Source organism: Vombatus ursinus, unplaced genomic scaffold (assembly GCF_900497805.2).
Source record: "Vombatus ursinus unplaced genomic scaffold, bare-nosed wombat genome assembly UNPS02014798.1, whole genome shotgun sequence".
Lineage (NCBI taxonomy): Eukaryota > Metazoa > Chordata > Mammalia > Diprotodontia > Vombatidae > Vombatus > Vombatus ursinus.
This window is the reverse complement of record NW_020954576.1, coordinates 64,952,722-64,966,623: the sequence shown is the minus strand read 5'-3', so window position 1 is coordinate 64,966,623 and position 13,902 is coordinate 64,952,722. Positions and strand designations below refer to the sequence as shown.

Genomic DNA, 13,902 nt, shown 5'->3' with positions numbered 1-13,902 from the left:
TGAAATTAGGCATACATTCTCAGATATGCTCAATAGGTTGATGTGACTTTATTTATTATAAAGGGGAGAGGAGGTGGGGGGGAGGGAGAGATTAGCACTGTGTCACTAGAAAGTGACAGTGATTTTTTTCTTTTTTAAAGCAAGCATCAATGAAATTTTTTTTTTTTAAAACCTATCTGGAGAAAGATATGGCTTTCTAAACTATGGCTAAATCAAGAAATAGTAGTCTCCAAAATTACAATGAAATCCCTTCCTTTGAATTAACTTTTGTTTATTTCTCACTAATACTAACTTATTCAATTCGCTGATTTACCTTGCAAATACAAAGACATACGAACTCATTCTACCAGAAGAGATTATTATAAATCAGTTCAAATAAAAATTTCCAAAAAGGGAGATAAGTCTTCAATTCAAAGAGCTCTCATATATTATAGCAGTCTCCAAAATATCATATATGAAAATATCCTGAGCTATCAAAATGTTCATATATGTTTGTCAAATTCAGGACGACAAAAAATTTTTTTAATATTAAACAAACTAAAATTACCTGGGTAGATAGGCTATTTGGAATAGTTGATCTCCATCAATTGAATGATTATTAGAAAAGTCTAGTAACTTGAGAGTCTGAAGAACATCAGTGGGCCTGCATGAAAAACAGAAATGAATTGTATTTAGGCTTTTTTTAAGGGCATTTTAAGAAGATATTTATATATTCCACTTTAATATAAATAAGGTAATACAGCATAGTAAAATCTCATCAATTTATAATTTTGGTCATTCACATTTTGCAGCAGTTTGGACTAAGCTGACATTTACCTTTATACTATAAGAGGAAAGGGGGAAAATATAAACAAAAATACATAAATATACAAAAATATATAAAAGGGGAAAAGTATAAACAAAAGGGACAATGAAGGAGGTACTGGGAGAGGGATATACATACTTAACCTAACTTCAGAAAATGAACTCTTTAAAGACTTTACAACATTAACTCTTTTGTGCAAATGGATGTCATTTATTATAAATTGGTCTAAACAATTAACAATTTATTAAAGCAGATATGACAGAAATTTTACTTGGAAAAAGTTTATTCACAAGATAATTACATATTTTTTCCATTTTTTATTTTTTCTCAATTATATATAAACAAAAAAATTTAACATTTTTTTTAAATTTTGAGCTCCAAATTCTCTCTCCCTTCCTCCCCCTCTCTCCTCCTTGAGAAGGCAAGCAAATTAAATACGTTTTCAAAGTAATAATTTTTATTCCATAATTTAGACTAACTCAGTTTTCCTCCCAATTGGTAAGATTTCAAATAAAAATATTTGAGAAATTATTTTTTGTTACTTGTTTTTCAGTTGTGTCCAACTCTTCATGACCGCATTTCAGGTTTTCTTGTCAAAGATACAGGAGTGGTTTGCCATTCCCTTCTCCAGCTCACTTTATTCATTCATTCATTCATTCATTCATTCATTCATTCATTCATTCATTCATTCATTGGGGGGGGGAGGTGAGGCAATTGGGGTTAAGTGACTTGCCCAGAGTCACACAGCTAGGAAATATTATGTGTCTGAGACCGGATTTGAACTCAGGTCCTCCTGACTCCAGGGCCGGTACTCTATCCACTGGGCCACCTAGCTGCCCCTCCAGCTCATTTTAGAGATGAGGAACTGAGGCAAGCATGGTTAAGTGACTTCCACAGCTAATAAGTGTCTAAGGCTGAATTTGAACTCAGGAATATGAGTCTTCCTGACTCCAGGCCCAGTACTCTATCCACTGTACTACCTAACTGCTCCTGAAAAATGATAAGGATAGTAAAAAATAATAAGAATAATTTTTGAATTATAATTGTAAAAGCACCACTAGAAATAAACATTAAGTATTTTAAATTCCCACAAACTAGTGGGACCCACCCATAAAATGGTGACTTTAGAATTTAAACATACCATTCCTACCTTTCTGAAATTGTAATATCATTAGATGCAAGGTATAATTCTTCTAGAACTGGCCATCCTTGGGCACACCACAGAACCTATTGAGAAAATTTGATTCAGAATAAAGAGTTGTTAGCCTATCCATTTATTTTAACATATGTAATGTGAGTTATGATTTCATTTCCAATGCTTTTTACTTCCACCTCCACATGAACTCAATTTCATTACTGTTTTAGAAAGTATCTGTAGGATAAATGACACTTCTAATTTAATTAATTACATGCCATGTTTTAGGCAATAAGTACCAGTGGGAAGATGATAACATTAAAATATTAAAAAGGTATTTTAATGATATAATATGTACTATTAAGTATATGCATGCGTGTGTACACACACACACACACACTCACTCACTCAGAACCACCCAACACTGTTATTAATGGACCATTAAGAGATATCCTAAGGTAGATTAATACTGTTAAAAAGTTACACTAAAGAGACAGATAAAATATATTCTTATTTGATACAGTGTGTCATACCACTAAAGGAACACTTGCAAGAACTAATAAGAAATTAATCATCAATACCTTTTCTTAACTGTGTGTTTATATAGATCACCTGTCACAAAAATACCTAGCCACACCTATTCCTCACATACAAATTCCAATAAACTTAATTCTCTCACTTCTTAACAAACTGCTAGGCTCTACAGTCAAATGAGTTGTGCTATTTCAATTTTTAATTGATAAATTTAAACTAAGAGACTAGCTAAATCATAATCGCATTATGTTTGAGCTTGGCTTTCATTATCTTTCACCTACACATACTCCTATTCCAAACACTATTTCCATTGAGGGCCCTGATATTTTTCCAAGTACCCAGAATGGCAACCTCAAAATCATCTTTGACTATTCTCCTTGTTCTTCACCTCCACAGGCAATCAGTTGCTAGTTAACTATTGTCAATTCTACCTCTATAATATCACACAGATCTATGCCCTTCTTTTCACTTAAACAGCCATTGTTAAGTTCAGGCACTCATCGCATCATACTTGGGATTACAGCAATAGCCTAATTGGTAGGCCTTATTCTAGTCTCTCTCCTCTCCAATCCATCCTTCATGGAGCTGCCAAATTGATCTTCCTAAGGAATTGGTCTATGTCACTCCCCTGTTCAAAAACCTTAAGTAGCTTCCTATCGCCTCTAAAAAACACAAACTTGACCCTACCATTTAAAATCTACTACAATCTGGTTCCCACCTACCTTTCTAGCTTTATATCAAATTATTTCTCTTCATGTATAAACTCAGTCAAACTGGACTACTAGCTATACCCCAACCTCAGCACGCCATTTCCCACCTCCATGTATTTACAAAAACTATTCCCTCTCACCCCTAGAATACAGCTCCCTCCTCAACTCAGCTTCTTAGAATTCCGAGCTTCTTTCAAGGCTCAGCTCAGATACTACCTTCTCCATGAAATCTTTCTCGATCCTTCCACACCAGTTGTTATAATTCTCTATCTCCTCAAATGATCTCAATCTCCTCAAATGATCTCACATCTCCATGCGTATTATACTGACCTCCCTGAGTGTAAGTTCCTTGACTATAGGGACTATTTTGATTTTTGTTCTGAAAATCCAGACTATAGACTGTGTTGCAAATAGCAGATGGTTAATAAAAGGTTTCTTAAAAATTAAATTTGATGATTTAAAAAGGGAATTTTCAAGGAGTGCTAAAAAACCAATAAAAATTCCAGTGAGAGAAGTATATTAATGCAAAACTGATTCCATGGAGCGAACCTCCTATTTACCCTTCAAGTTAAGCTACAAATTGTATCCAACTAACTGTAGTATACTTGACCTTTAAATAGTGGGAATTCTATGCCCCTCTGCCTACTCAGCTCCTGCACTAAAATAAAGTTGCTGACAACATTTCAATTAACTTCAGACTCAACAAATAATGAGAAAGAAAGGTGGGGGCTGGGGAGAAGAGGGGAGGACAGGATGGGAGAGGGAGACAGAAGAGGAGTTATCAGTTTATTTACATAATTTTCTATTTAACCAGCAAAACCTTTAATCACTTTTTTTTTTTTTAAGGCAGTTGGGGTTAAGTGGCTTGCCCAGGGTCACACAGCTAGTAAGTATCAAGTGTTTGGTCTGAGGCCGGATTTGAACCAGGTCCTCCTGACTTCAGGGCTGGTGCTCTATCCACTCTTTAATCACTTTTAAATACCAAAACTTTAGAATACCTTCTCTCTATAAGGCATATGAATAATGATAGATTTATATAACCAGTGGCCCAAGATTTATTACAATGGTGACCTGACAACAGCATTTTGTTTGACATCCCTTTAAAAGATCATAGGATCATGGATCTACAGCTTGAAGGACCCTCAAGGATAACAGAGTCTAATCCTCTTATTTTCCAACTGGCAACCAGGGGTCCAGGCAGTTAAATGACTTGTGCAAGGCCCCACAGGTAGTATCAGACACTAGATTAGAACGAAAATCCTTACTCTAAACCCAGTGCCCTTCCTAAAAATTGCTCCATGCCACTTTCCATTCTTGTGACTGTGATGAAATGAAAATATTTCTACTTAAGTACATAAGTATCACATTTTTTTTAAGTAACCTATTAAAATAAAAAAAAGACTTGCAATTTCAAACTACTACCAATATATAAAACATGCTGTAAAGTAGATTACCTCAGTCCACGTTATTCCTGTTCGATTAAGCACTAAAACCTTCAATGCAGAAAATGTACATGATGGAGATGGTGAATCACAGGAAAATTTTAGCTTATTTTCACTGTGTAGAAAGAGTAAAGCAGTGTGTTAATTTCAATTAAATATGACCAAAGGAATCATTCAATTAAATTGCCAATTTGGAATGTAATACTAGGGCTTTGGATTGTCTTGTGTACAAATGAACTTCATTTTTAAAGAAACCAAAGGACCATAGAGTTTTATACCTTAAAAATTCTGTTTTCAGAATTTAACTTCATGGTATTTAAAATACAGAAACTCTTTCTGGGGCCTGGCTAACTGTTCTGATGTGTTCATTTCATAGTACAAAAGATATAATTACTTTAAGGCCAAAAAAAGTGACTCATTTTTGATAAACAGTTTCCCCAATAAGTTTTAAAATAAAGTCAGGACCTAACTAGTTCCCCTACTCCCAAAAGCACCAATAGGATAAAAAGCAGTAAATACTGGCTTAGTTTAATTGCTTTCTGATTCTGTTTCTTTGCCTTTATAACTGAAAATAAAGATACCAGAGAAGCCCCAGTCCTTTTCAATTACTCTAAAAACAGTTTTTTTATTATTTATCCTACCTGAACAAAGCTAGAAGAGGCAGCTAAACAATGAATGGCCGAGTCAGGACCCAAAAGGATAATAGCTTACATTATTGGATCCAATCTAATAAAATGAAAATAATGGGGATAAATAGAAAAGTCTAACACCTCAGTTCAGAAAACCAGCATCACAAATCTGAGATGGGGAGGTATGGATAACCACAAATAACCACCAGAAAAAGATTATAAACTGCATACATCAACAATACAATATGGCAACCAAAAAACAAACAAACCCTAATGTAATCTTAGAGTACGTTAAGAGAAGCGTAAATATCCAGTGAAAAAGAAGTGACAATACTCTTGTACTCTGACCTGGTCAGAACACATCTGTAGTATTTTGTTCAGTTCCATGTGCCACATTTTAGGAAGGACAGTAATGAGCTATACAGTGTTAAAAAGAGGGTGATCAGGACGACAACCATTTACCCTTGGAAAGATTTAGGAAGAACATGCTGGCTATCTTCCAATACTTTAAGTGCTGTCATGTGGAAGAGAGGTTTGACTTGTTCTGCTTAGCCCCAAAAGCTAAGGAACAAAATAGTGGAAATACTTTTGCAATATGGAACAAAATGGTGCCATATTTTTAGTTCAGATAAAGAAAAACTTGCTATCTGGTGTGATGGGCTGCCCCTGGGGACTAGGGAGCCCCCCAAATAAGACATCTTCAAGTAAAGGCATGGATGATCCCTTGTGTGGATGTTTTAGAAGGGATTATTCTGCAGATATGGTTGCATCAGATGACCTCTGAAGTCTCTTTCAGCTGTTAAGATTTTATGATTCTGAACAGAAACTTAGAAAGAACTACCCTTTGAAAAACATAGCCCATGTTTCCAAAGAGGAAAAATGGTGGGTCAAATTACACCCATAGTTGATCTCACTCATCTCTCATTTTCAAATACAATTAATTTCATGTCTATTGTTGAATTATACCTGAACAGGACAGATGTGATTCACCTGTATATGCAAGTTGGTTCAGGTTTTAAAGGGGAAGCCTGGTTGAGGCACTTGGAAAATCTGGTTCTACAAACATTCTGGATGTACTACACATATGATTTTAATAAAATAAATTAAAAGTTGTTTAGCAAAAATTTGTTATTAGGCTTCATTAATTAGAGTTCCATAATGAAATCATTCTTATTGCTATTTATAGGGCTCTAAACAACTATATTTGAAAAGCTTTTTCCCATATAGGCCCCAAAATATTTTGCTACCATCTCATCTATTAAACCTGTAAAAATTCAATTAATCAAAATTCAATTAATTATTTCATTAATTTAATCAGCCCAAAATTTAAGAAAAAAATTGTGACAAATCCACCTCCTCCGCCACTCAATATAACAGACATAGCTCCAACTACATAGAAATTTAAACTATAAAATTAGCCTTAATTGATGGACCAACAAATTATTAGTGAGCCCAGGTATATATCTATCCAGAAGTCTAAAATAAGCAACATTCCCTTAAATTATAGCTTATCTTAGATAAAACTAAGACTTAATACTATCAAAATTTCTGCAAGATTACAACCTAAAGGAATCAATACCATTACCACCACGAGGCACTATGAGGCACTATGTGCACATTGGACACAGATTAGGATTTGTATAGAATATTAACTAGCAGGGAACAGAAAATTTATACCTGAGATTAAGAACTTCCAGATATTTGAGCTGATCAGCAATGAAGGTCACCTCATTCCATGATGACAAGAGATTTTTTGACAAATCTATCCTTCTGATATCTGAGAGTAGATGTTAAGAAACACTCACTTCCATTGATAAGAAAGACCCCAAATACATCAAAATATTTATTGTAGCACTTTTTCTGATAGCAAAGAACTAGAAACAAAGTAATACTTATGGATTTGGGAAAGGCTAAACAAACTGTAGATTCTGTAATGTAAGAGAATATTACTGTGCAGTAAGAAAAGATGAATACAATAAATACAAAGAAATATGTAAAGACATCAACTGAAGAAGAGTAAAGTAAGCAGAACCAAGAAAACAATATACACAATGACTACAGTCATATAAATGGAAAGGACAACAATCACACACATAAAAAAAGAAGAAACCAAAATGAATGTTAAAATTACAAGGTTGACCCCAAAGAAGAGAAATGAGAAGACATCTTCCACTCTTTTGCAAAGGGAGAAAGGAGGATGAGGTTCATGGATATAAAACATTTGCTAAATTGATATAATACAGTGATCAGTTTAGCTGATTTTTTTTCTTTAAAAAATATTTTTTATCCTGGAGCTGGTTACCAAAATGAACAACATCCTTGATGCTTTTTATCTATAGTACTGCCAAATGCATGAGTGTCTGCTCTGAGCTCCTAACAGTGATGCGCCTGATGCAGTGAGGAGGAGTTAGTAATGTTGGGAGACATACTCACTGCCAAATTTTGCAAGTCTTGTGTGTTTCTTTGAATTTAGTTTCTGAACCTTTCTGTTGTCTCTAGAAGAACCTAAGTAAAGCTGTGAACAAAGTGTTAGACAGTGTAGTACAGCATGTTATAACAAATTCAGATAAGATTCAAGTATCATTTTGTCTAGAATGGTCAGGGAAGGCATCAACCCAATTCTACCTTCCAAGCATTTAGTAAGCATCTACTAAGTGCCAGGGACACAAAGACAAAAATGAGACAATCGCTACCCTCACAGAATTTACATTCTACTGAAGGGTACAACAGACACACAGAGATAAGTAAATATGAGATACACACACACACACACAGACACACACACACACACAATTGAGAGCAGGGGTAGACCTGTGATCTGCAATCACAGTGCAATAGAAAAAACAGTGGCCTCAGAGTTAGAGGATCTAGATTCAAATCCTACCTCTGACATCTGTCAGAGACATCTATTTAACATCTCTGTGGCTTTGGTCAAATCACTTCAACTCCCTGGACTTCAAGTGAGCACAAAATCCCAATCCAGGAACTGTATTAGAGTGACAAAATCCAAAGACCAATAAGATCTCAGTCCAGCTACCTTACCCAGGACAGGTCACAGAGAGTGGGACCCCAAGCTCATCCATCCTATCACAGGATCACAAACTATGCTTCAGTGTCTCTCAGACTTAATCTGCAGGAGGGGACAGAACCAAGAAACTATTATCAGTCATACTTGTTGGCTTCTCTATTCCAGAATTAGAACTGAGAGTTCAGAATGGCTTCTTGAAGCTCTCTACCTGGACCCAATGTGGAAAGAGAAGAGTAACAAAAACTCTAGCAATTACAGAAAGAAAACTTTGAAAGAAGTTTTACCTACCAGAGAGGATGAAGACATAAGCAAATAAAAGAAAATTCCCAATAAATGAAGAAATATCAGGCGTTAAAAAATCCTAAGATAAAATTTCAGAAGAAGAAAATAATTTCACAGTAATTATAACAAGAACTATATTTTTTAAAAAATGGATTAGCCACAAGGACTCCAAAAGTTGAAAGAAGAAATAAAGAAAGAGTTGAAACAAAGAATAAAATTAGAATTCTTAAGGAAAAACTTGGAAGGAGAATAACAATTTAGAACAGAAGGTGTAAAAATTTATCCAAGTGGTAGACATCCAGAAATACTGACTAAAGAGAACTAAACTCAAGAGTTAAATGAAACAGAGAAAACAAAACAAGAAATATTAGAACAAAGTTGAAGACTGAAAAATTAGACCACATGAAAATACTCTAAAAAAAAACTGAAATGGAAAAAATTCTCCAAATCACTAATAAGTAGGGAAACATAAATTAAAGCAACTCTGAGATTTTGCTTCATACTTATCAAATTGGTAAAGTTGACACAAAAGTAAAATGACAAATGTTGGAGGTACTTTGGGAAAATAGACATGTGAATGCACTGTTGGTGGACTACAAACTGGTCTAGCCAATCGGAAAGCAATTTGGAACTACCAAAAAGTTACCAAATTGTACATGCCCCTTATCTGAGCAATAACCCCATTAGGCTAATACCACAAAGAGATCAAAGAAAAAGGAAAATGACCCATGTGTACAAAAAAAGTTTGTTTTTTTTTTGTGGTGTTTTTTGTAGTGGCAAAGAACTAGAAACTAATGGAATACTCATCAACTGGGGTATAGCCAAACAAATTATAGTATATGAATATAATGGAGAACTATTATGTTATAAACATTAAAAGATGATTTCAGAGAAACCTAAGAAGATATATAAATTCATGAAGAGTAGAGTGAGAACAACCAGTAGAACAGTTTATGTAACAACAGCACTATAAAGACAAAACAACTTTGAAAGACTTAAGAACTATGATCAATGGGACAACCAATTACAATTTCAGAGGACTGATAATTGAAGCATGCCTATCTCTACCTCCTGATAGAAACATAATGCACTCATGGTACAGAACGAGATCTTTGGACATGAGATTGCAAGAATTTATTTTGTTTGTCTATGTTTATTTGTTGTAATCTACTAGTCACCACCTGAATGAAACCCCATATTAGTGTAACAAAGTCCAGAGCTTCCAGATGAAACGGAAAAAAATACTATAAGCAGGCAGGATGAAAGAGATTAAGTAACAAGTAACCACAGTAAGGGTCAAAAAAAGTTATGTAGCAAATACTGTAAAGGAAAGCAAAACTTAGAATAGGAAATCCCAAGAGGCAAAAAAAACAGACTAGCAACTAAGAATAACCCTGAAAAGCAGAGGTTTCTTTTTTTTTTCATTCTGAACTTAAGAAATAAAAAAAGCATTTCCATAACACAGTAGAATAGAAAAAAAAAAAGATGACTGCACATGAAAGTGCAAATCTATCATGAAATAACTTACCCAGAAAAGTTGAGTATAATCCTGAATGAAATGAAAAATGGATATGTAACAAACTGAAAGACTTTCACGTATCTGTGACAAAAAAAACTCAATGGAAAATTCAATATATAAGATCCAGAACAAATATAAGAAGTAGATGACTTCTAAGCATTCCTGATGAGAAAACTAGAACTGAGTAGACTTTTATGCATAAACACAGCAGACAAGAGAAAGCTTTTACACACACACACACACACACACAAATTTATACATACATATACGTACTACACACACACACACACACACACATATTTAAACAATCTAAAAGGGCTAAACGATGATCAAGTGCTTTTATCCTAAGTAGAGGAGTGGGTGAGAGGTAAAGGGTCCACTGTCAGTAAAGAATCCTTTAAGGGTCAAAAGGGAAGAAAAAAAGCAAATTCTTTGATTTTGTTCAATTTTGGTTTAGTAAAGAAAAGGGATTACAAAGAGGAATATACTGGGAAGAAATGAAGAAAAAGAGGGGAGGGACTTACAACTTCTTACCCTTGGGACACATTTGGAGAAAAATACACAAACATGAGAAGCTGAGGGACAGCACCTGTGGGCTGTGGTCTGACATCAAAAGGTATATGATCAACCAGAAGTGGGAAAAAGAGTCATATCTGACACTCCCCACAATAGCCAATCATGGCCTGACACAACCGTACTTACCTTTATCCAGCAACACTCAATGACTCTGCCACTTCCTTCCCCTGTGTAAGCTCCCAAACTTCCCAGTTTTGAATCAGGCAACAGTATATCAGGGAAATTTTATCCTAAGCACCCAGAGCAGTAGCACCTTTAGTTAAACTGGCATAAAAATAATACACTGGGGAGAACAGTTAAATACTATGAAATCTCTTTTGAAAAGAATTTTTTGGTGGCAGATGCCATCTTAAGATTCCAATGACAGATTATTACTGAAAAAGGATACTAGGACATGTTTGTGCAATTTCCCCTTTGTTGCCAGCACAACTCACTGCAGAACTCCAAACAGAGACTTCTTGCAACCTGTTCAGCTGACTGAATAAAAAATACATGGATTATATGCAAAGTTAAAATAAGGCCAGTGAGTATCATAGAACCTCACATCCAAAGTCCTTTACTATTCTTCAACACAAAATGATCCCTCGGGGCAGCTAGGTGGCGCAGTGGACAGAGCACCGGCCCTGAAGTCAAGAGGACCTGAGTTCAAATCTGGCCACTGACCAAACACTTGACACATACTAGCTGTGTGACCTTGGGCAAGTCACTTAACCCCAATTGCCTCACTAAAACAAAACAAAACAAAACAAAAAACAAAAAACAAACAAAAAAGATCCCTCAAATTCACCTGCCATGCAGTTATCCCATAAGTATATAAACTGTCAGACTGAAAAAAAATGGGGAAAAAGGGGACTACAGAAGAAACAGCATAGCAAGGAACAGCAATAAGGGTCTCGACCTCAGGAATGGAGAAACTAGGCAGCAAAAATAAGTAGACAGGATCTCAGTCCAAGAAACTGAACAGGAAGTTTTTCTCTGTGCTCTCAATATAAATACCACCCTAAAGTTAAAACAATATCACTGGAAATCATAGACATTATTTTTACTTTTCCTTATGCAAACTCTTTTTCTTAGTTATCCAAACAAAAATTTAATCAATTGTTACTGTAATGCCTTAAAGCACATATACTATTTCAATGCCTTAAAGCATATATACTATATTTCAACATCATGATTTCTAAATTGCTTCTAATCTAATCAAGAAACTGCCAAAAATATAAAAAGCCAGCCTTCAAGCCAAGAATGAGTAAATGAATAGAGCATTTATTAAACACTTATGATATGCAAAACAACAGTGCTAAGCATTAGAGCTAAAATATAAAAGGAAGAGAATCTCTAGAGCTCATATTTTAATGTGAGAAGAGAAACTGTCAAGTGGGAAAAACTCTTTACATCAAATATAACTGATAAAAATTTAATACATAAGGAACTACTGACACAAAAGACCAACAGCTGTTCGCCAACAGATATCATAAAAAATGTGAACAGAGTTCTGAAAAGGAGATCTGAGTTTAAGTATGCACCTCTGACACCTGATGGCTGTGGGCAATTCACAGTACTCTGAGTCAGAAGAATGCAGCCCACTGCACTTCCAACTGTGGTCAGAACCAGAATAAAATGTAGTTCCTATCTGATTTCAACGTGTTGATGTATTCACAAAAAAGAAATATATAAATGTATAGTTTTCTAAGTCAATATGAGCCCAGAAGGATCCTTCTCTGTGGATTAGTAGACCCTGTTTCTATTTCAGGCTGATACTACTGCTCTAGGCAGCTCTCCAACACTAATTCTCAACTCTAGGTTGCAGAGGCAGTGATCACCTACAATGACCAGAGCTGCCTCATACAGAAATTTATACCAATGAAATCACAGTTGTAGTACCTATCCCTATTCAGGAGACCAGATATAACAATTCATATTTTTCAAATCATCTAAAGAATCAGCCACTTTAATCAATAAAAATTCCAACGTGACATGCCCCAAAGTATCTATTAAAATGATACTCACAAAATGGGGTTATTATATTAACCATTACTTCTTTATATCCACAGGAACACTTGTAAGAATTATTATTGCTGCTTATGATCTGGGGGAGGAAGGAAAATAGGTACTCCCTTTTATATACATCCAATTTTTTAATATTATCAGAGCACATGGTGTTCACTGAAGGGATATCAAATCATTAATATAATTATGTCCCTGTTTGGATATATTTAATATTTCACTTATTTGAATAAAAAGGCAAGAAACTACAATCTCATCAAGAATTTTGTTCTTTAAGTCTTTTAAAATCATTTTTAAGAAATGTACGGTCTGCACATAAGAAGCAAAGAACTGACTAATTCTGTGATCTTAGATTGGTCCACTCAAGTGTTGCTATTTCCATTTTAGAATATGCATAACATTAACATCATTATCTTCTTAATTATAACTAGGTAGCAAAGAATAATGAGCATAATTATGCAATGGTTCTGTCCAACACTGCAGATAAAAAATTGCCTGTAATTAATTAGCCTGCATCCAATATGGTTACATTTCAGCCAAAGTGGCCTACTTGCTGCATTCCAATTTCAGGTTGCCTCTTTTCAGTGTTAGTCCTCCATCCCTGGAACTCAATAACCCCTCATCTATTTGTGCTTCTTGGAATCCCAGGGTTCCTTCAAGGATCAGGTCATGTGCCACCTCCTACGTGAAGTCTTTCCTGATCTTCTTCATTGTCAGCACTCTCTTTCTCCTCACATTAACTTGTATTTCTTTTCCATTTCCATGCTAGATTCCACAGTACAATGTAAGCTCCTAGAGGGCAAACATTGTTTTTCATGTTTGTTTCTGCACAATAATATCCCAAGCATCTAACACAGTGTCTTGTACATAACAGTTATTTAATAAATGCTTTCTGAATTGAACTAAAATCTAATCTCGGGAGTGCAACCAGAAGTCACTTCTAAGATGGCATCCTCGGGAACTCTCAATGCTGCTAAGATGATTTACTAAATGCTAGCTAATAAATCAAAACTTGCAATGTGATCCTGAACATACCATGTAGATCTCAGTATCCCATTAAGTCCTATTCCTTATGGCATTCCCTCATGAAAATCTCATTTCATAAGTGAACCTTACTGTCTTTGTATAAAATCATATTTTTAACGGTTCTCTAATCTTACAGTTTAGGATGGGATTCAGGGAACTACCAGCTCTACTGCCACAGCTGGCTTACAAAAAATGAATGACAATGTGTACAC

General features: G+C 35.0%; 1 protein-coding gene across 2 annotated transcripts in view; it reads right to left on the bottom strand.

The window, feature by feature from the left end:
• The window catches only part of LOC114049682 (tubulin-specific chaperone E-like), an 84,283-nt gene that overhangs the window by 26,500 nt on the left and 43,881 nt on the right, over positions 1-13,902 (bottom strand). For both annotated transcript variants that reach the window (XM_027871005.1, XM_027871004.1), the window contains exons 5-9: positions 11,049-11,137; positions 6,933-7,032; positions 4,639-4,741; positions 1,956-2,032; positions 548-643 (exon numbers count right to left, since the gene is read on the bottom strand). In XM_027871005.1, coding sequence (XP_027726806.1) covers positions 548-643; positions 1,956-2,032; positions 4,639-4,741; positions 6,933-7,032; positions 11,049-11,137 — 465 coding nt within the window. The remainder of the gene's footprint in view (positions 1-547; positions 644-1,955; positions 2,033-4,638; positions 4,742-6,932; positions 7,033-11,048; positions 11,138-13,902) is intronic.